This window comes from Gorilla gorilla, chromosome 19 (genome assembly GCF_029281585.2).
Source record: "Gorilla gorilla gorilla isolate KB3781 chromosome 19, NHGRI_mGorGor1-v2.1_pri, whole genome shotgun sequence".
Classification (NCBI taxonomy): domain Eukaryota; kingdom Metazoa; phylum Chordata; class Mammalia; order Primates; family Hominidae; genus Gorilla; species Gorilla gorilla.
This window is the reverse complement of record NC_073243.2, coordinates 16,630,324-16,653,246: the sequence shown is the minus strand read 5'-3', so window position 1 is coordinate 16,653,246 and position 22,923 is coordinate 16,630,324. Positions and strand designations below refer to the sequence as shown.

At 53.9% G+C, this 22,923-nt stretch overlaps 1 protein-coding gene across 4 annotated transcripts; it reads left to right on the top strand.

The window, feature by feature from the left end:
* Positions 1-10: 10 nt before the first annotated feature.
* Positions 11-21,882, top strand: INPP5K (inositol polyphosphate-5-phosphatase K). Of its 4 annotated transcripts, none has more exons than XM_055367110.2 (12): positions 11-474; positions 2,968-3,075; positions 3,386-3,494; positions 7,115-7,231; positions 7,562-7,737; positions 8,456-8,567; positions 9,595-9,704; positions 18,175-18,361; positions 19,667-19,804; positions 20,068-20,151; positions 20,306-20,410; positions 20,591-21,882. In XM_055367110.2, exons 1-12 carry the CDS (start codon positions 431-433, stop codon positions 20,645-20,647), a joined length of 1,347 nt encoding a protein of 448 aa, XP_055223085.2. In that variant the 5' UTR covers positions 11-430; the 3' UTR covers positions 20,648-21,882. The 4 variants fall into 4 exon arrangements, with proteins under 4 accessions (XP_055223085.2, XP_055223086.2, XP_055223088.2 ...); XM_055367113.2 differs by lacking the exon at positions 11-474 and adding an exon at positions 828-1,056 and having other exon boundaries at positions 3,393-3,494; XM_055367112.2 differs by lacking the exon at positions 11-474 and adding an exon at positions 828-1,056.
* The last annotated feature ends 1,041 nt before the right edge of the window (positions 21,883-22,923 follow it).

The following is a 22,923-nucleotide window of genomic DNA, read 5'->3' as shown; positions in this document are numbered from 1 at the left end:
AAGCGACAACTTCCGCCGGAAGACGGCCCCTGGCGCGGGGCACGCTGGGAGCTGCGGACGGCGGGCGCGGGCTGGGCCGGGTCTAGTGGCGGCCGCACACCTCCCGTCGTCTGGGGCAGTGTTGCGCGTGCGCTGATGACAGGCCCGACACGCCCCTCTTACGTCCGCGAACCCGTCTTCGCTCAGCCTCTCGCAGCTTTGCGCTCGTGGGAGAGTCCCGCCTCCTTCTGCGAACCGCACCACCCAGATCCCGGGGTGCGCGGAGGGCGCGTCTCTGACGGAAGCCGGGGCGGACGGTCGGAGTCCGGAAGAAAAACAGTCCGCGACAGCGAGGCGCGTGAGACCGGCCGCTCGCAGGGCTGCTCTGGCCGGGACCCGCTGGCCGGGAGACGCGAACCTGCCGGACCACCGCGCGGGGACGACGGCGGCCATGAGCTCGCGGAAGCTGAGCGGGCCGAAAGGCAGGAGGCTCAGGTGAGGGCACCCTGGCGTCAGAGGCAGGCCTGCTCGGGGGGATCGGCGCCCCTTGGGCTGCGGGCTGGGGGTGGACGCAGACTGGGAGACAAGGTACCAGACCTCCATGACTGCCTTTGGTTCAGGGGCGCTCCCGCCTTCTCCCACGCCTGTGTCAGGTGGGCTGTGTTGGGCCCGAGCCTCGCGCCCCCTCTAAGCCGAGGCCGCCAAGCTCGTTCCCACTCGGGCGCAGCAGGTGTCCCGGTTTCTTTCTGGAGAGGCCAGCCGTGTGGGGTTGTTTGAGGTTAAAGACATAACGAGGCCGTCACCCTTCGGCTCTCGGTTAGAAATCTTTTTCCTACTTTTCATCAGCACATACATCAGGAGGTCTGCCTGATCCCATGGTGAACGCCGGGAATCCGAAATCAGATTGAGATAAGATCCTTTAGGGAAGTGACTTAGCCTGGTCTCTTGCCTGCTCTTTCACGGGGAACAACGCTAATCGCCCACTTAGTCTAAGTCACGATGCTTGGATTTGCTGCTAATCGTCGGATTTGAGAGTGGGAACAAGAAATCCGGACTTTTGCTCTCCATCCTCTTAGAGTGAGTCTGGGAAAAGAAGTCTCTGAGTAAAAGGTCTTTGTTCCTTAAGCCTCTGTCGGACAGCAGGGGGAGATCGTAAACAAATGAAGCTCAGAATCTCAGGCCGAGTGCCTGGGAAGGTGGTTTCTGTATAGTGTTGTTTATGCTAACAGGGAGGGACAGGAAGTTGCTTTAAACTGGCCGAGAATTTCTTGAAGTGCTTTTGAGAACATCGACCTCTAAGAACAGGGTCTGTTGGAGGAGAGATGTTTTGGCATCATCTGCCCTTTTCTCCCATCCCCCTGTACCCTCTGCCATTCCAGATCTCCAGCTGCTGCAGGTACTCCTCATCGTGTGCCTAGGACTCATGCTAGGCTGTTCCTGGTCTCTGCAGGGTCTGTAGCTCCTGCCCGCTCTGTGCTCCGCACAGTCTGAGGCTTCTTGAAGAGCTGCTGTGACTGACTGTTCCACTAAAGACATCTGTAGGTCTCTCTTTCCTGAGCCTCTGACTGGATCCAGTGTCATTGAGGCCCCTTATCTAGTTTTCTTGCTTCCCTAAGACTTGTAAGCTGAGGTGGAAAATGTTATCCAACTGATGACTTTTCCCGAGAGAGTACTCTTTATTTTTCACGGAATACTACGCAGACATAGAGCATAGACTCTTAAGAGAGATGTCGAGAAACCTGTTACTTAAAAACTCCTTGGCCGGGCGCGGTGGCTCAGGCCTGTAATCCCAGCACTTTGGGAGGCCGAGGCGGGCGGATCACCTGAGAGATCAGGAGTTCAGGACCAGCCTGGCCAACATGGTGAAACCCCGTCTCTACTAAAAATAAAAAAGTTAGCCAGATGTGGCGGCACACACCTGTAATCCCAGCTACTTGGGAGGTTGAGGCAGGAGAACTGCTGGAACCTGGGAGGCGGAGGCTGCAATGAGCCGAGATCATCCCAGTCCACTCCAGCCTGGGCAACAGAGTGAGACTCAGTCTCAAAAAAAAAAAAAAAAAAAAGTCTCGCTGAAGTGCTTGGCAAAATTGGCTTGCTCCAGGGATCTGCTAGGGAGGAGAGAGGAAGGGAATATGGTGGTGTTATCTCTTTTATTTTTTAAATTCCACTGCCCTTGTAGTGCTGAGGCCTATCACAAGGTGAAATCTGAACCCCTAGGATCTTCCTGGTGGTCTTAGGAACACTTGGGGTGAGAAGTAGGGATCAGAAGTTGCTGACTGAGCCATACATGATGACAGAGGGGTGTGGGTGGCTGGAGGAGCTGATGGAATGAATACATTCCTGGCAGTTCAGCCCCCTAACCCTTCCCTAGCCTGACCTGAAATTCTTGGGCTCCCTTTGGCAACTCTGCTGTATCAGCAGCACTAGTGCTGCCAGGTGTGGGTGGCTGTGAGCCTGCATGGAGGACCCAGTCCAGGGTGGGGATTTCTTGCTTCAGCAGAGAAAGGTGAGGACGGACAGCTGATGGTTCAGTATCCCCATTCCCTCCACCAGCACAGAAACCCACATTTCCCATCATGAGTGTGGCAGATTGCAGTGACATGAGCAGGCCTAGACCCCGTGCACTATCTTTTTTTTTTTTCTTTTGAGACAGAGTCTCACTCTGTCACCCAGGCTGGAGTGCAGTGGCACAATCTCGGCTCACTGCAACCTCTGCCTCGTGGGTTCAAGCAGTTCTCCTGCCTCAGCCTCCAGAGTAGCTGGGATTACAGGCGCCCGCCACCATGCTGGGCTAATTTTTGTACTTTTAGTAGAGACGGGGTTTCACCACGTTGGCCAGGCTTGTCTCGAACTCCCGACCTCAGGTGATCCGCCCACCTCGGCCGCCCAAAGTGCTGTGATGACACGTGTGAGCCTCTGCGCCCGGCCGACCCCGTGCACTATCTTACCCTCCTTCCTCCATGACTTCCCTCTGCATCCCTTCCGCAGCATACACGTCGTGACTTGGAACGTGGCTTCGGCGGCGCCCCCTCTGGATCTCAGTGACCTGCTTCAGCTGAACAACCGGAACCTCAATCTTGACATATATGTTATTGGGTAGGTATCTGCAGGCTCCTTTGCCCATCCCTGACCAGTCCCAGGTTTCCCTGTGGGAAGCACTGTGACCTGCCCTCCTCCGCTCTGGAGTCTGAAGGCTGGGAGCTTTCAGCCTGCTTCAGGGACAGTCCCATGTCTCTGGTCCCGGGTCAGCAACGGCAAAGGGGGCTGGAGATCAGCAGGCAGGGGAGGGAGACCTCATGGCCATCAGAACTCAGGCCTTGAAAGTCCGTGAAGATGGTATCAAATATCTGTGGCAGGGGAAGTAGCCTGGAGGCCAGGGGCCAAGCCTCTGAGCTGGCATGGTCAGTTTGCAGGAATTGAACTCTGGGATCATAAGCCTCCTTTCCGATGCTGCCTTTAATGACTCGTGGAGCAGTTTCCTCATGGATGTGCTTTCCCCTCTGAGCTTCATCAAGGTAACTTGCCAGTTCACGGGCACTTGACAACTGTGTTTTCACATCTGCACTGACCCCTGCTTGTTTGGTCTGATGTGTTCCTCTTACTCCTGCTCAGTCTTTCATGCTGTTTCCCATTTGTTTAAAGGGCTAAACCTCCCTTCCACCTGGACCCCTGGGGCTCCTGCCTGCCTTCGCCTTTCTGAGGGAGCTGGAGTCTCCAGGGGTTGGGTTAACACCTGGATATGTTTCAGCTTGGGAAGATTCTGAGGGGAGGTGCAGCAGGGCTTGTCATCACCTCAGTGCTGGCCCCTGCCCCAGCCACCAGTCTCTACTCAAATGCCCGTCCTGAAGTCTCTGAGTGTAATCATACAGCTGTCATTTATCAAGTGCTTACTTGGTATTAAACATCATAAGTAGCTCTTTATATTATTATATGTTATTTTAAAATCTTAACAAGTCTGTTGAAATAGAGATATTTTACAGAGAAAACCATGGCTCAGAAGCCACATGCGCTATCTGGGATTTGGATCCAGATCTCTCAAACTTCATAACCCAAGTTCTTAACTACTAATACCTTATTGCTATGCTGGGGAACTCTTAAGATTGACAGATCTTAGGCATGGCTAGCCTGCTGGTGTCGTAGGGTATCCTCAGGTCATACGGGACGTGCACTTCAGATTCTGGGGGTCCAGAGGTTAGGAGAGGGGAGTCAGGTGTGGTGGGTACTTTGGGCGGCCTTCTTAGTCTGAGAGACCAGTATACTCTGGGGTGTCTTTAGACAGTAGGAGAGTCCACAGGAAGGCCCTGGGTTGCTAGATCTTCACCTTCACCTTGGTTCTGCCCTGCACACCTGAGGAATGAAACACACTCCCATTCACAGCACCTGGTATACAGCTACTTAGAAATACCAGAATTCCCTCTTTCCCCTTCCTGGATGACTCTTGTTCTTCAGAATGGATTCTGTCAGCCTAGTTTGCCTGGGGGTACTGAGGCAAGAGCTGTGTGTCCTTTGGAGGGGGAACAGAATGGGGAGGAAAGAATCTAAGGTTTAGAACTCCTGCTGAGGATAGAAAACACCAGCCCTTGGTTCCCTCCACATCAAACCCAGAGGCCTCCTTCTGTAGATAGGGAGCTAGATCCTTATAGAGGACACAACCACTTCTCTCTCACCCGCCACTCCCTTCCCAAGACTGCAGGCCTCCTTGCTTCTCGGCTGACTGGCAAAGGATTGGTAGGATGGAATTGAGCCAAGGAAATTAGCTCAGCTTGTGGCCTACTGAGATTGGGGGGCCAGACTGAGGGCCTGGCACCCAAAATGAATGCCCTTCTTTCCCCAGCCAAGAATCAGGGTGGATGGGTGAGCTCCGTGCATTTGCCAGCTATAGACTGAGAAGGGCTGACCCCCTTCCACTGCTCCAGGGCCCCCAGCCACCTCTTGCTAGTCCTTTCTTCGCTCCTCCTACTTCATTTCCTCCAACTAGAACTTTCCCTAGAACTCTCCTGCTTTTCCCACAGCCCCACCCTTTCTCCCAGTCTAACTCTGTCCTGCCCCAACCCCACCCTCCCCGCCCCCACTTCCCTGCTGCTCCTTCACAAAGTGAGCCAGTGTCTTTGTGGTGGAACCCAGTGGCCTAAAGCTGCTTTGTGGGTGGGGATTAAGCCTGAAACTTTTCCTGAGTCTTTATCAGTCCCCTTGCTTCAATCCTGACCCTGGGAGTCAGCCCCTCATGGTCCAGCCTGTCCTCCATCCCTGTTGTCACGTGTGCTTGGGTGTGGGAGAGAGAAGACTGGGGAGGAAGGTAGGCTTGAGGACACACCTGTAGCAACCTCTGGCCCACCTGAAGTTCCGATGCCTCCCTTACCCAGTGCTGGGTTTGAGGTTCCCCCTGCTTCAACTCCGCTATGCCAGGGCTCGTGGCCTGCAGGATCAAGTTTCATAATTCCTGGAAGGCCCCAGTACACGCTCCCCACCCGGGGATTTCCTCCTTGGCCTCCACACTTCATTCTCCGGAAACAGCTCCTCGGGTGCTGGTGGTAGACAGCCTGAACCTGAGAGGGAGAGCTACTGGCTGCGGCCCATTCCCACCCCAGCTTTTGCAGCTGCAGATAGTAGGGATCTTGGCAGTCCTAGCTCTTTGATGTTGTTTTACAATACAGGTAGCCCTACTGCTTCCTTAGCCTCCCTAAATCTTAGTTCCTCATCTACAAAACAGGGACGGTGATTCCTTACAGGCTTGACAGGAGTAAATGAGAGGAGGCACTTGAGCAGATGTTAGCTATTCTCCCTAGCCTGTGAGCATGTGTCCTTACCCACTGGCATTCCATGGGTGTTGCCTTCATGGACACCCAGCTGCACGCAGTATATAGTTATGGGGTTTGGGGGGAACATTTTCCTATTTTTTTTTTCACTGAGCTATAATGTACACAGAAAAGCATGCAGAAATTCAGTGTACACTTTGATGGATTTTTGCATATACCCATGTTACCATCAGCCACATCTAGATAAAGAGCAGGCCGAATGCGGTGGCTTACGCCTGTAATCCCAGCACTTTGGGATTATAGAGGCAGGGAGATTGCTTGAACCCAGGAGTTCAAGACCACCCTGGGCAACATGGCAAGACCCTGTCTCTACAAAACAAACAAAAATAGCCGGGCATGTTGGTGCACACCTGTGGTCCTAGCTACTCAGGAGGCTGAGGTGGGAGGATTGCCTGAGCCCAGGATGTCAAGGCTGCAGCGAGCCATGATTGCACCACTGCACTCCAGCCTGGTAGACAGAGCGAAATCCTGTCTCTAAGTAAAAAGGGAGGAATGGGGGCAGCTGGTGGATAAAGAACATTTCCAAGGAGAGAGGGAGGAAGGGAAGGGGATAAAGAAGAGCATTTCCAGTATCCTGGAAACCTCTTACGTTCCTTCCTTTTAAGAATGCTTGGCCGGGCGCGGTGGCTCACGCCTACAATCCCAGCACTTTGAGAGGCCAAGGCAGGCAGATCACCTGAGGTCGAGAGTTCAAGACCGGCCTGGCCAACACGGTGAAAGCCCATCTCTACTAAAAATAAAAGGCCTGGTGGTGGGCGCCTGTAATCTCAGCTACTTGGGAAGCTGAGACAGGAGAATCACCTGAACCCAGGATGTGGAGGTTGCAGTGAGCCAAGACCACGCCATTGCACTCCAGCCTGGGCGACAGAGCGAGACTCCGTCTCAAAAAAAAAAGAATGCTCAAACCAAAAAATAATAGCTTTCAGATAATCCCCACAGCATCTATGAGATAGATTCCTACTTTATCAATGAGAAAATACACTGAGAAACTGCCTCAATGTCAAATACTAAGAATCAGAGCCAGGGTTTGAACCCAGATCTAACTTCAAAGCCAGTATCCTTAGCTTATCTTCTCTTCCCGCCACCCGCACGCCTAGGCGCAGAATCTAAAACCTCAGCCCCCAGAATGTATCATTTGGCAGCTGAGAAGAAGAATGGAAAGGCTTGAAACTCTGAGATTCAAACTGGGATATCGTAGACCCTGGAGCAGGACACTGCATGTAGCTGAGGGCTCTCTAGAGTCCCTAGCACGGAGCTTGGAAGGGATGCACTTGGCCTGTGCGGTTTAATGAGCGACCTTTGCCCTCTCTCTCCTGCAGGTCTCCCATGTCCGTATGCAGGGGATCCTCTTACTGGTCTTTGCCAAGTATCAGCATTTGCCCTATATCCAGATTCTGTCTACTAAATCCACCCCCACTGGCCTGTTTGGGTACTGGGTAAGGACTGAGCTATTGTCTGAGTCGTGAGCTGCGAAGGGCTGGTAACTGTGGAGCTGGGCAAAAGAAAAAGGAAGTGAAAGGAATCTTGGTCCTCTGTCCAGCCCAATGCATGTTTGTTCTTTTGCCTCAGAGTGGGCTTGCTATCCCTGAGGCCAGGTGAGGCGAGCTGGGCTCTGTGCATGGAGAGATCACCCTGGGAAGCTTAGTTACTGTCCCTAGGAGACCCTGCAGGAAGTGAGACTGTCTCCCCTCAGGTCTAGGATGTGGAAAGAGGGGTGTGTCCAACCCAGAGTAGCTTCCCACTCTTCTGTTGACCTGTTCCACCAGGGGAACAAAGGTGGAGTCAACATCTGCCTGAAGCTTTACGGCTACTATGTCAGCATCATCAACTGCCACCTGCCTCCCCACATTTCCAACAATTACCAGCGGCTGGAGCACTTTGACCGGATCCTGGAGATGCAGAATTGTGAGGGGCGAGACATCCCCAACATCCTGGACCACGAGTGAGCCTGGGTCTGCAGACCGTTCCCCGCCCTCTGCCCCACGCTAACCCCCACGAGTGAGCCTGGGTCTGCAGACCGTTCCCCGCCCTCTGCCCCACGCTGACCCCCACGAGTGAGCCTGGGTCTGCAGACCATTCCCCGCCCTCTGCCCCACGCTAACCCCCACGAGTGAGCCTGGGTCTGCAGACCGTTCCCCGCCCTCTGCCCCCACGCTGACCCAAGCCAGCGTCCTCTGCCCCGTCACGGATCCCCCAGCCAGTGTCGTCAGTGTTCTGGCTCCCACCCTCTCCCTGCCCTTTCCCTGGTGCCCATCTGCTGTCTCCCCTTGCTTTGCCTGCCTGGGGTCCCCTTCCTCCAGCCCGTCTGTCCTGCCTAGAAACCCTGAACACTTGGGAACAGGTCAAGGACCTTGTGGCTCCTGAGGTCACCAGGAGGGCTTCTCAGCCTTTCCTCGTGACCAGTTAAGGAGAGGAAGGAAGGGCCACAGCCTGCTCTGTGTTTGCCAGAGCAGGCTCTTTGGTAGGTCTCTTTGGTTTGAATGGTGGTTTAGGAGCCATGAGAACAGTTCCAGAGGACCCACGCGTGCCCTGGCGTCTCACTTGCCCCTCGGGTTTTCTGTGCCCCAGCAGCCCTTGGGTTGAGCAGGCTGAGCCACCTGGTGATCTCCCTTCCCTGACTTCATCACAAATCCTCAGGCTGCCCTCCTTTTTTTCTGAAGCCTCATTATCTGGTTTGGAGACATGAACTTTCGGATCGAGGACTTTGGGTTGCACTTTGTTCGGGAATCCATTAAAAATCGGTGCTACAGTGGCCTGTGGGAGAAGGACCAGGTATCCAGTGAGGGGAGGGTCCCAGGGGTTGATCTGAGCCCACGGTGGGGGCCATGTGAGCTGTGCAGAGTGTTGCTAGATGCCCTCGCTGCTGTTTTCTTTTGCCCAGGTCTGGTGGGGGAGGCTGTCTAGCAGGGCTTCGCATCCAGGGGTGAGGCAGCCACGCTTGATCTTCACATGGAAAAGCCAGGGTAACAGCCCCTGGATGTGCTTTAGAATAGGAAGCCAGATACAAAGCATGAAATGAATTATTTAAAAAAGAAGAATAGGGGCCGGGCACGGTGGCTTATGCCTGTAATCCCAGCACTTTGGGAGGCCAAGGTGGGTGGATCACCTGAGGTCAGGGGTTTGAGACCAGCCTGACCAACATGGAGAAACCTCATCTCTACTAAAAATACAAAAAAAATTCGCCGGGCGTGGTGGCACGTGCCTGTAATCCCAGCTACTCGGGAGGCTGAGGTAGGGGGATCGCTTGAACCCGGGAGGCAGAGGTTGCAGTGAGCAGAGATAGCGCCATTGCACTCCAGCCTGGGCAACAAAAGCAAAACTGCATCTCAAAAAAAAAAAAAAAAGAAGAAGAATAGGGAACCAGAAGGGCTTTTCACCAGGCACCATCATGCATCAGCCCATCGTATCCCTGTCGTCTTTCCCATCCCCAGCCTCGTTTCCCTCTTGGAGGGTGAGGTGCCCCTTTGGAGGACCCTGGCTTCCCCAGGTTCCCCCCTGACACATGGCTGCTAGTGACCTCCTCTAGAGAGGGAATTCCAAGTCGGGTCCCTGCAGTCTAAGGACTGGGAAACGGCAGACAGCTGCCTCCCCTGGGCCTTGGTAATGTTTCCGAAAGGATTCACCTGCTTTCTGGTGGGAGTGGGCTGCTGAGTAGTCACTGGGGCAGTGAGGAATTGGAGTGGCATTGCTTGACTCTTGCCGCATTTGTGACGGCATGTGCTGATCCCTTGAATGGAGTGTGGTGCTGGGCCACTGGGTCGAGACTACTGGGAGATGGGAACTATGACTTTGTCTGCAGCTCAGCATTGCCAAGAAACATGACCCGCTGCTCCGGGAGTTCCAGGAGGGCCGCCTACTCTTCCCGCCCACCTACAAGTTTGATAGGAACTCCAACGACTATGACACCAGGTGAGGAGGGAGTGGGGGGCCAGAAGGTCTAGGAAGTCAGGTTACACTGACCCTGCTGGCATGGGAACTGTCTCAGAATAGAAGTGTTAGTGGGGGCAGGAATTGGTCTAGCCATCCCCTCTCCAGAGTGGCACCTCCTGTCCACTTCATGAGGCGCTGACTCGGGGAGCCGTCCCAGATCTCGAGAGAGTGGGAGGAAAGCCAGTGCCAGCAAGGGCAGGAGAGGTGTGTGGGGGGTGGGGGTGTTACAGATAGAACCAGAGGAGAGGGTGGAGCAGCTGCCTCCTGACCTAGGAGGGACTGCACTTCAGCTTCGGGAAACCCCAGACCTTCTGGTCCCCAAACGGGGCAGAAAGCTTGGCCCAGCCAGTTACTGGTATTAAGGACGCCTGCCCCAGCCTGTGAATGGGTCAGGTCCTGTGTGAGAAGGGGAAGTAGTAGGTAGAGAGTTTCATCAGGATCAGTGCAGAGATCATGAGTCTGGTTGTTAGCAGCACGGCTCTGTCTTACTTTAGCCAAAGCGTTTAGGCCTTGATTTTGTCAGCTATAAGGTGTGGATGAGAAGAGCACACACCTCATGAGGCTGAGGACTGAAGGAGGCCGGCACCCAGTAACCATGGGAGAGAACAGCTATTGTGACTTTTTTGATTCATGCCGGCTGGGCGCGGTGGCTCACACCTGTAATCCCAGCACTTTGGGAGGGCCGAGGCAGGTGGATCACTGAAGGTCAGGAGTTTGAGACCAGCCTGACCAACATGGTAATACCCCATCTCTACTAAAAATTCAGAAATTACCTAGGCATGGTAGCGCGCACCTGTAATCCCAGCTACTCAGGAAGCTGAGGCAGGAGAATTGCTTGAACCCAGGAGGCGGAGGTTGCAGTGAGCCGAGATCTCACCGCTGCACTGCAGCCTGGGTGACAGAGCGAGACTCCATCTCAAAAAAATAATAATAAAATAAATAGATTCATGTCTTCCCATGATAGATTTACTGAAAACCTTTCTAAGAAGCTGAGAAGGGGCCAAATAACCACCAAAACCTGAGAAAGAACCACTGGCAACATGTCCCTGACTCATTTTGGGGCAAGGAACCTAATCTCTTTGAAGAAAAGAAGAGCCCCTTACATGTCATGAGGGTCTTTGTTCCAGCGGGAGCAGCTCGTTCATTCCTCCTAGCCAGAGTGTCTCTGTGAGGGAGGCGGGAGGTACTGGCAGGGCAGCCCAGGGCTTTGGGATTTAGCCAGGGAAGAAATATCTCCACAGCCAGACCAAGACAAGAGGTAGAACTCAAGCTTGGTTCTGGAAGTGGTACAGCAAAGCCAAAATATCCTTGCCAAGGAAAGGGGGAAAGAGTGAGCCGATTCAGCAGTGTGGAGCAAGACAGGGTAGGGTCGTGAGCAGGGCCGTCCACAGAAGAGGAGGCAGTGGACGCTGGGGAAGGGACCCGCCCTGGGCAACAGAGCAGGCAGGAAAGGAGGTAAGAGACCAGGCTGCAGCAGGCTGGCCGGCCCAGATCAACAGCTGCAGGGAGACTGCCAGTCTCTGCAGCCATCCATTGGAAACGAGAGTCATGGTGGGAGCTGTAAGGACAGGGTAGGGCCTTGGGTGGGGAGGGGGTGCTTGAAGCCAGGAGTTCAAGACCCGCCTGGGCAACATAGTTAGACCCTGTCTCTACGAAAATTTAAAAATTAGCTAGGTGTAGTGGCATGTGCCTGTAGTCCCAGCTACTCAGGAAAGCTGAGGCAGGAGGATCACTTGAGCCCAGGAGTTAAAGGCTGCAGTGAGCTGAGATTGACTCACTGCACTCCAGCTGGGCAACCCTGTCTCCAAAAAAAAAAATCCTCTTTAAAAACTTACCAGCAGGAAGAGAGCTGCTGGCAGGCCCTACGGCCAGGCATCCCCTTCTCCCAGCCCTATGGCAGAGAGACCTTCAGGAGACTGAAGTTTGTTGCAAAAGCTGGATCTGGGCTGGAGTTGGCAGGGTCTGAAAGGGTAGAGAGCTTTGGAGAAGTTCAAGGGCTTCCCCAGGTAGCTCAGCCAGTGAGTGGCAGAGCTGGGGCTGAGACTGATCTCTGAGTCTGTAGCCCACAGTGCTTTCCTCAAGCCCATCGTACCTCAGGATTCACGGTCATCCTTGCCAGCAACAGGAAAAAGGATGGCACGGTGAGGAAGGCAGACTCCCGCTAAGGAGGAGGCACGCACCTATTTCCAAATAACAGCTCATCGTGATTGGTGTGCAGGTGTGCGCCGAGGCTTTGCCTGTATCAGTTCCTACCATGTCCTCGTTAGGTAAACAGTGTTATTATTGCCTGTTTACAAGGAAAGCAACTGAGTCTCAAAGAATATATAAGTAAGCAGTAACAGACTTCCTCATCGCACGAGGATTGGAACTCGTATCTGTGTCTGTAGACTCGTGAGCCTTCGGTACTGCTTCCCTTTGGCTGGAGCCCAGGAAATGCAAGACTGTCTGGGCGGGAGCGGGGGACATGGTAACTGAAATACTCCTGGCTGGGGCCAGGATCCAGGGGCAGCTGGGAGTTCTGCAGTGAGTAGGGCCTGAGCCCACCTGGGAAACAGACATTCCTAGCTAATGACACTGTTATTTTATCCTTGGAAACCCAGTTGAGACATCACTTCTCCTAGGATGCCTTCCCGGCCCCTCCCCATATCACTGAGAGTTCCTCTCCTGCCTTGTGCCACCCCCAGCCTTGCGCATGCCATGCTTTCAGTGTTGCTTTTGAGACACAGCGTACCTTTCTTACTGTACTGTGATTGCCCAGAGAGCAGAGACGATCTGATTTAGGACCATCCCTGGGAGTAGCACAGTACCTGGCATGTGTTACCAAGCCTGGGAGTTAGTCAATAGAAGGTTTCCAGAACTCTGTGCAGAAGGTTGGAGCAAATGTTAAGGAGGTGGACAGCTAAAGCTAGGAGAGGCCTGTCAGACTTCCTGTCAAGGACAGTATCTTGAAGGAGGCACAGAGTTTCGCAGAAAGCAGAAACGCGGGCTTTCCAATCAGTCAGCACACTGACGAGAGGCACCTGGAGGGGGCCGGTTTGATGAAGTGACTGTGAGCGTTAGTGTGCTGGGCCAGCCACTACAGTGTCCCTGAGCCAAGATGTAATGAGAAACGAGGCCAGCTCCCTTATAGGGAGGGCAAAAGGGCTGAGGGCAGGGCGGGAATCCTGCTAAAGTCCGGGGTTGCACTGGAGTTTTGTTACAGTTGTCACTGTGAGCCCAGACAAAGTGTTTTATTTTTTTCAAGACAGAGTTTTCCTCTTGTCACCCAGGCTGGAGTGCAATGGCATGATCTTGGCTCACTGCAACTTCCGCCTCCTGAGCTCAAGTGATTCTCGCCTGCCTCAGCCTCCTGAATAGCTGGGATTACAGGCACCCGCCACCATGCCTGGCTAATTTTTTGTATTTTTAGTAGAGATGAGGTTTCACCATCAGAGTGAGAACCCTCCCCCTGCAAAATTTTTTTAAAAGGCCAGGTGTGGCTGGGTGCGGTGGCTCACGCCTGAAATCCCAGCACTTTGGGAGGCCAGGCGGGTGGATCACGAGGTCAGGAGATTGAGACCATCCTGGCTAACACGGTGAAACCCCGTCTCTACTAAAAATAAAAAAAAATTAGCTGGGCGTGGTGGCGGGCACCTGTAGTCCCAGCTACTCGGGAGGCTGAGGCAGGAGAATGGCGTGAACCCAGGAGGCGGAGGTTGCAGTGAGCCGAGATCACGCCACTGCACTCCAGCCTGAGTGACAGAGCGAGACTCCGTCTCAAAAAAAAATAAAGGCCAGGCATGATGGGTCACACCTCTAAACCCAGCAGTTTGGGAGGCAGAGACAGGATGGTCACTTGAACCCAGGAGTTCAGGTTCAGCCTGGGCAACATGGCGAAACCCCATCTCTACAAAAAAATAGAAAAGTTGGCATGGTGGCACATACCCGTAGTCCCAGCTACTCAGGAGACTGGGGTGGGAGCCTTGCTTGAGTCCAGGAGGTTGAGGCTGTAGTGGGCTGTGATCACACCACTGCACTCCATCCTGGGCAACGGTGAGACCCTGTCTTAAAAAGAAAAAAAAAAATAGCTGGGCATGGTGTGTACCCCTGAAGTCCCAGCTCCTCAGGAGGCTGAGCAGGAGGATCATTTGAGCCTCGGAGTTCAAGGAGGCTGCAGTGAGCTAGGAGGACACCACTGCACTCCAGCCTGCATGACAGCAAGACCCTGTCTCTAAAGAAAAACAAGGTGGGGTGGGGAGAACTTGGTTAATTTGTACACGCTCACTTTGCTTGTTTCTTGGATTTTGCTAAACAGGCTCCTCAAGAACTTTGTCCATCCTATTTCTCATATCCCCAGTTGCGGGGCACATAAGAAGGGCTAAGTAAATCTTGGTATGCCCAGTGATCAGCCTGGCCGTGGCAAGGAAAAGGAAAAAAGGGGGGTGGCGGTGGGCTGAGAGTCCTGAGGAGGAAGGAGAGACAGGCTGTGGTCAGGGCTTGGGGAAGACCCTTACATGACAGCATATATGGGCTCCAAACCATCACAGGGAAGTTAGGGAGGGAGAATGCTTTGAAAGAGAGAACGTGCATTTGTGTGGTTCATTACCAAGTTTGTTTGTTTGTTTGTTTGTTTGAGATGGAGTCTTGCTCTGTCGCCCAGGCTGGAGTGCAATGGCACGATCTCCACTCACTGCAAGCTCTGTCTCCCGGGTTCACGCCATTCTCCTGCCTCAGCCTCCCGAGTAGCTGGGACTACAGGCGCCCGTCACCACACCTGGCTAATTTTTTGTATTTTTAGTAGAGACGGGGTTTCACCGCGCTAGCCAGGATGGTCTTGATCTCCTGACCTCGTGATCTGCCCGCCTTGGCCCCCCAAAGTGCGGGATTACAGGCATGAGCTACTGCGCCCGGCCACTGAAGCATTTTATACCAGTATTATACCATTAACACTACATTGCAATTTTCTGTTTCCCACTCAGCACGTCACTTAGTGTGTAAGCCCTGAAGGCAAGGACTTAGCTGTTGGAGTGTCCTGTGTATCCTCAGCATTAGCACAGATCCTGGCACACAGGTACTCAATAACCAGGTACACTTACTAAAAACCCAAGCTGAAGCTCGTCCCTCAAAAATGCCAGTCTAATCTTAATGTTTACAGCTCCATATACTCACAGTTGGAAACACTATTTTTGTCTCCTTCTTTATTCAACTGCTATTTTTTTTTTTTTTTTTAAGACGGAGTCTCGCTATCACCCAGGCTGGAGTGCAGTGGCGCAATCTCGGCTCACTGCAACCTCTGCCTCCCGGGTTCAAGCGATTCTCCTGCCTCAGCCTCCCAAGTAGCTGGGATTATAGGCATGTGCCACCATGCCCAGCTAATTTTTGTATTTTTAGTATAGACTGGGTTTCACCATGCTGGCCAGGCTGGTCTTGAACTCCTGACCTTGTGATCCGCCCGCCTCGGCCTCCCAAAGTGCTGGGATTATAGGCATGAGCCACCGTGCCTGGCCTATTCAACTGCTATTTTAAATAAATGTTCCCAATGTACTGGTGTCCCTTCAACAGTAAAAGAGTAAGTATTCTAGCAACTGAGGAGAATGGCGTCACAGTGGTGAGCTCAGACTTTTGAATCAGAGACCAGTTGGGGGAAGGTTCCATCCTGTTAATTGAGAGCTGTATGCCCCTGGGCAAGTGACTTCATTTCTCTAAGCCTCAGTTTCTTCAACTGTTAAGATGGGGTGATAACAGTACTTACTTCAAAGAGCAGTAATGAAATTAAAGGGCGTCAAGGGAGTGGTCAAGAAGCGGTAACTTTCACTAACCCTGGTCTGCCTGTTGGCTCCTTGGGTCGTTTCCAATCTTTCACTCTTCTAAGGAGTGTTCAGAGGGCACTGGAATGTGGTATTCCCATCCCAGAGACCACAGACACTGCATCCCTGAATCTGCCTTGGACAGCAGGTGCCTAGCAATGCTTACAACTTGGTAATGGGGCTGGGCACGGTGGCTCACGCCTGTAATCCCAGCACTGTGGGAGGCTGAGGCGGGCGGATCACAAGGTCAGGAGTTCAAGACCAGCCTGGCCAACATGGTGAAACCCCGTCTCTACTAAAAATACAAAAAAAAAAAAAAAAAAAAAAAAATTTTTTTTTTTTTTTGGCGCACAAGATTGCGCCAGTGCACTCCAGCCCGGGCGACAGAGCGAGACTCCGTCTCAAAAAAAAAAAAAAAACTTCAGAAGCAAAAAGCTAATGTCTGGGATGGTTTCGGCAAAGGCCTCTCCCTGGTGAAGAAAGGTGTTCCAGGCAGCAAATACTGCAAAAGCAAAGGTCCAGAGGCTTGAGAGAGTCACCAAGGTGGAGTGGGTCTGGGGAAGTGGTGTGAGATGAAGGACGGGGGTGGTCAGACTCCTGAGCCCCTTGAAAGCCCTACTTGGGGACTTTAACTTTATTCTGGAGGCAGTGAAGACGCCTTAAAGGTTCTAAAATAGCCAGGTGCCCTGGCACATGCCTGTGGTCCCAGCTGGTCAGGAGGCGGAGGTGGGGGATTGCTTGAAGCCCAGGCATTTGAAGCTGCAGTGAGTTAGGATTGTGCCACCGCACTCAGCCTGGGCAACACAGCAAGACCCTGTCGATGGATTGATCAATCAATAGGTAGATAGATAGGATTCATTCAACACAGTGAGACCTGTCGATCGATCAATAGATAAGATAGAGTGTGTGAGACCCTGTCTATAGATTGATTGATTGATTGATCCAATCAGGCTTTATTACTCTGGGTTGATTCAAAAAAGGAGATTGTCCACGAAGGGGGTGGAACCCAGAAACAGCAGCTGTCCTCCTCCCCCACCACACACACACCCCACCTCCAGGACTCAGAGCTGCTGGTCTCCAGGAGGGCAGGGCCTCAAGGCCAAGCTGGACTTAGAAACTGCCCCAGTAGTTGCTTCGGAAGGCTGGGTTATGGGTCAGAGACTCGTCTTTGGTCAACTTCAGTTACCTAGAGGAGGAATGCGTTTTGTCTCCGGGGCGTATGACCTTTTCCAAACCCCTCAGGGAAACTGGCAAGTGAAGAACAGGTGGGAGGTCTCTCAGTCGACTCTTTTTTTGGAGATAAAGTCTTGCTCTGTCGCCCAGGCTAGAGTGCAGTGGTATGATCTCAGCTCACTGCAACCTCCGCCTGCCAGGTTCAAGCAATTATCTTGCCTCAGCCTCCCGAGTAGCTGGGATTACAGGCGCCCGCCACCACGCCTGGCTAATGTTTGTACCTTTAGTAGAGAGTCAGGATGGTCTCGATCTCCTGACCTCATGATCCACCCACCCTGGCCTCCCAAAGTGCTGGGATTACAGGCGTGAGCACCGCGCCCGGCCTCTCAGTCGACTCTTGAGAGGAAATCATAAAGGCCAGTGTGCATGGCGAGCTCGTTTTGCACCAAGCACCGTGCTAAACATTTTATGTACTTTATCTCATTGACTCATCCTAGCAACCCTACATGGTAACTACTGTTATTCCCTCCACTGGCAGGCGAGGAAGTTGAGGCCTGAGAGAGGTTAGTTTAGTTTGGTGGTTAAGAGCACATGCTCTGTGGTCATGCTGGCTGGCCCTGAATCCTGGCTCCACCACTTAGTAGCTTGTGACTTTGGGAAAGGTGCTTCCCCTCTAAGCTAAGTCTCAGTTTCTCCACCTGTAAAGAGAGCATGATACACCCAGGCACAGTGGCCCATGCCTTCTAATCCCAACACTTTGGGAGGCTGAGATGGGAAGATCCTTTGAGGCCAGCAGTTGAAAACTAGCCTGGGAAACATACTGTCTTTACAAAAAAATGTTTAAAAATTAGCCAAGCATAGTGCCACGCGCTTACCGTCCCAGCCACTCAGGAGGCTGAGGTGGGATCGCTTGAGCCCAGTAGTTTGAGGCTACAGTAAGCTGTGATGTCACCACTGCATTCCAGCCTGCATGAGAGAGCAAGACCCTGTCTCTTTTAAAAAAATAAAATAAAATAAAAGGTGTGGTAACAGTACTGATCATAGGCATCGTCTGGTAAGCATTTCCTAAATGCTTCCCTTTCCTTTCCTGAGGCATACTTCTAGTATGCAGGGCAGCCAAATACAAGCTCAGGTGTGTCCAGCCTCAGAATCTCAAACCTCAGCTGCTTTGATCCACTGCTGCTTTTGCTCAAGAAAGAAGCAAAGCTTTGAAATGGAATGTTTCTGAGTCACAATTTGATCCATAAAAACATGAGCTAGACATACAGAGGGTCCTGGCTAAGTCTGACAAGGGCTGGCATACTTTGGATTCTGTTGGGCACCTTCCTGCCTGCCGCCTTGCTCCCTCCGGCTCTGGCCCCGGGGGTCTGTGGCTGCCAGTAGTTGCTGGAGTTAGGGGCTCCAGCAAGCTCATGTGGGCTCATTTCTGCTCTTAGGCCAACCTTTTCTTCTTTCCCCATTCTTCCTCTTTATGCCCCCTGCCCCTGCAGTGAGAAAAAACGCAAGCCTGCATGGACCGATCGCATCCTGTGGAGGCTGAAGCGGCAGCCCTGTGCTGGCCCCGACACTCCCGGACCGCCGGCGTCAGACTTCTCCTTGTCTCTGAGGGGCTACAGCAGCCACATGATGTACGGCATCAGCGACCACAAGCCTGTCTCCGGCACATTCGACTTGGAGGTGAACTTCTGGGCTGCCTGATACTTGCCAGAGGAATAGCTATGCTGGCCACATCCCCAAGCCCTCCATCCCTGGATTCGAATGTCAGCCAGTCCCCCAGGGGAGACCTGTGGAGGCCATGATTGCCTTTCCTGCCAGGTCGGATATCCAAGCTCCTCTTAGGAGCCGTTGATGGCTCTGTCTGTCAAAACCGTGTTCAAACCCTTTGTGAAAAGGTTTCCATTTCCTTTGGGTATTGTCCCTTGGGGCTAATGAGTTCCATTAGGCTTATTACCCAATGTGAGAAGTAGGACTTCTTTTATTTGTGCTAAATCTATCTGGATCAAGTTGCAACGGGCGCTCCCTCCATCCCTGCGTCCTTGTATCTTGCTATCTGAATGACCAAGGCGGTGTTGGCCTCCTTCAGGCTGCTGCTCCTCAGCCTTCACGTTTTCATACAGGTTTACTGGCGTGTGTGTGTGTGTGTTAGGGTCTCGTTCTGCCGCCCAGGCTGGAGTGCAGTGGCGGTATCATAGCTCACTGAAGCCTCCACCTCCTGGGCTCAAGTGATTGATCCTTCCACCTCAGCCTCCCTAGTAGCGGGACTACAGGTGCACGCCACCACGCCTGGCTGTTATGTATTTTTTGTGGACACAGGGTTTCACTATGTTGCCCAGGCTAGTCTTGAACTCCTGGGCTCAAGTGATCCTCCCAAACTGTTGGGATTATGGGCGTGAGCCACCGTGCCCCGCCCCCGCTGGTGTCTGCGTTGTGTTCTTGGATTATGGGTGTGAGCCACCGTGCCCGGCCCCCGCTGGTGTCTGCGTTGTGTTCTTGGATTATGGGCGTGAGCCACCGTGCCCGGCCCCCGCTGGTGTCTGCGTTGTGTTCCTGGATTATGGGCGTGAGCCACCGTGCCCGGCCCCCGCTGGTGTCTGCGTTGTGTTCTTGCACATTCACAGCCGTTCTCACCAGAGCATCCCCCCATGTGGGGCTTTGGGTCAGATAAGGCGGGAGGCCTGAGAGCAGCTGCCTGGCCGCCTCCTTAAGCCTCTCAGCCGTGCCTCTGCTCTCCGCCATTCCTACCCACCAGCGCTGGGCGCCATGGGATTCCCTGACAGTGGCAGCCACCCCCCGACTGGTGTTCGGCCCTCTTTCCTGATGGCCAGCCAAGGTCCGTTGGAGCAGCCCAGTGGAGTTCCATGCCCACCCCCTCTGGGTGCCCCACCTTCCCCGCTATGTTGGAAGGGCACAGTGAGGGACACTTGGCCTCAGAGGAGGGAATGATGCTGCGGGATTCAGCCCCCTTCTCACCCCCGTGTCTAGCTGAAGCCATTGGTGTCTGCTCCGCTGATCGTCCTGATGCCTGAGGACCTGTGGACCATGGAAAATGACATGATGGTCAGCTACTCTTCAACCTCGGACTTCCCCAGCAGCCCGTGGGACTGGATTGGACTGTACAAGGTGATGTGGTGGCAAGGCAGGAAGTCCATCAGCGACAGCCCCTGGTTCATCCTTCCCGAGGGCTCCTGGGAGCTGGGCAGATGCTGACGAACTCACCCTCATCCACCCCAGCGGTTCTTCTGTAGCTAAAGGCTGGCAGTGAAGGGCGGCGGGGAGGCGCACAGTACGGTAGCCAGGCCCAGCAGGGAGACCATCTCCTCCTTAGGACTTGCCTTGGGTCCCATGTCCTCCCTGACCACTGATGGCCTGACTCCCCCTCACAGGTGGGGCTGCGGGACGTTAATGACTACGTGTCCTACGCCTGGGTCGGGGACAGCAAGGTCTCCTGCAGCGACAACCTGAACCAGGTACGTCACCAGCACCAGGTACATCACCAGCAGGCAGGCCTGCCTCAGCACTCCTGTCTTGTGGAAGGAACAGAGTGCTGAATAACTTGTCACTCAGAGCTGGGTGGAGCCCAGAGCCCTGGAGCTGACCCCAGTCCTGTCCATCCCCCTCCAGGTTTACATCGACATCAGCAATATCCCTACCACTGAAGATGAGTTTCTCCTCTGTTACTACAGCAACAGTCTGCGTTCTGTGGTGGGGATAAGCAGACCCTTCCAGGTAAGCAGTGCTGGTGAGGGAAGGGGAAGGGTGAGGGCTTGAGCTCATCACTGGCTCCCTGAGGCCCAGGCCTGGGAACCAGCCTGTACATGAGGGGCCGCTGCAGTGCAGGAACGGGGGTGATGGAAAGCACGGAGGAAGACCCGCTCTCCATTTCCACCACCTGCTTTATCCCTGCAGATCCCTCCTGGCTCCTTGAGGGAGGACCCACTGGGTGAAGCACAGCCACAGATCTGAGCCAGGATGGGAGTGAATCCCAGGCGGAGGCCAGAGCTGGCAGCCAGCTCTGCCTTTCCACTGCCGGGAGTGCTGGGGGCCCAGCCTGGCCCCCTGAAGAGACAGCCAAGTGTCCTCCACATACTCCTCCCAGAGTGAGCTCTAACCAGGCTCATTTGCTCTCTCCACTACTCATCTCTGGAATTAGCCGCTTAAATACAGGTTTTTGTTGCTGAGATGTGAGTGAAACCAGCTAGTGTGTCAACAGCGAAGACCTGGGGACAGTTCTGCGTCTCATTTCTGGATTCCTACCCCCTCTTCTAGTCTTGCCCAAGTAGTCCTGCCAGGCACATGCCCCATTTGGCACAGGCCTGCATTCTTGTTGTGCCGTCCTGGGCCTCAGGCTGTCTGGGAGGGGAGATGCTCACATTTGTACAGGCTACATAGACTGGTGCAAGCAGTGCTGGATTCCAGGAGTCTTGGCATCTCATAGCTTGTCCCCGTGAGGAGTGAGCAGAGGGTCTGGGATTCCTGCTTTCAGCAAAAGCAGTCTGACTCAGTGGGCAGAATGGAGGGGCCCCTCTAGCCAGGCTCTTACGCCATGGTTATGAGCAGGTTGATGAGGGTCCTTCGGCCAGCACAACCTTCCTCCCTACCCATGGCACGGAGTCTGACTGCATGGAAGTTCCAGATCCTGACAGAGAGAACTGGGAAGGATCCAGGTTCGCTTCTGTTGGTAGCTTGAGTCCCATGCCTCCACCCTGCCATCTGAGGAAGGGGTGACAAGTGGTCAAGGAGCTGTGGCCACAGACTTTTCCAGGGTGGTCCTTGTCAGGTTAGGTGCATCTGCGCCACCCTTGTCAAGAGTCATTGACGACTGGACCCCCCGGGACCTCAGAGTGGGGCAGGCAGAAGGGAGAACCAGCTCAAGACATTTTGGAGGATCTGGCCCTGGGGGTCTTCAGAGAACACCCTCTAGGGGCTTTGGGGACATGGCCTGTCCCCACATCCAGCACTTGCCTCCGCCATGGTCACTCGGCAGCCCTTTTCCCAGGAGAAGACACCTCTGGGAGCCTGCTCAGTGCTTGTCCTGCCATCCTGTGTCCTGGGACTGAGGGTTACTCCAGTTGCTCTGTGTTGCATACTCTCCCCCGCAAGCCTGTGTATGAAGAATTGTCCCCTGACTTCCAGCAGGCCATGGCTGGCTGTTTTGTGACTGTTACATTGTGCAGGGGTAATTAGAAGCGTGGCTTTTACACTTGCGTGTGACTGATGATTGGAGGGTGGGGGTACGGTGATGGGCCTGGGACTAGCTGTAGATTCCAGGAACAGGGACCCTGTAGATCCCAACTAGACTTCTGTGTCTGAGATTTGCAGAAGTGGCCAGGATTGGGGCTAGGATGAGGTTCTAGAATGGTGAGCCTCCGGGGCCCTAACCAGGTGGAGCATGCCATCTATGCCGGTGGCCGCTTAATGTGCTCTGTTAAGTCAAATGAGCTCTTGTTCATCCTTCCTGACCCACTGCTCTGCATACCCTGGTGTTGAGCCTTCTGCCTGCGTTAACCAGTCCAGAATGCCACCATCTTCTCTTTCTGCCCCACTTCTCCTCAGCCCCTTCTTGCTGAGTTTTCCCCCATGGTAACCTATCCCTGCCCCCAACACATACACCTAGGGACCTCCAAAGCCCTCACTTGCCCACCTGTTCCTTCTCACATGCACAGCCATCGCCAGGGTTACTGCATGGCACCCTTCATGGGGCAGATGGGAAAGCCAAGGCTCAGAGAAGTGGTACAGTCTCTTCAAAGTTGCAGGCACCTGTGGTTTCCCACAGGACCAAAAACAGGAATGGGGTCTGAACCCACCCGCGGAGCGGTCTCAGTAGTCTGTAAAATACAGATGATGTCCCTATTCTCAAGATTATTGTGGGAGAACAATTGCAGAAAGTGTATCACACTAGACCCGCCTCCCCGTTCTGATTAATGCGGCCCCGGGGCTTGACCCCAGGGGTCCCCCCCCCCCCCCGCATGCTCACCTCCCCCGTGGTGAACTGAGGTCGCCACACACCCAGCCTCCTGTGTGGGAGGGGTGAGCCCAGCAGTGATTGAGAGGCGGAAAGGGGAATGGGGGGTGCTCTCCGTCCTCTGGGCCCCAGTCAGGATATGGCCGTTCTGGGTCCACCCCGACCCGCTGGGTGGAAACAGGAAATAAGTGAGACCTGGTGTGCACTGGGTCTACGCCTGGCTCCACGGCTGATAAGGGCCATTGTGTGGCCGCCGGGGATGAGCCTGCTCTGGATA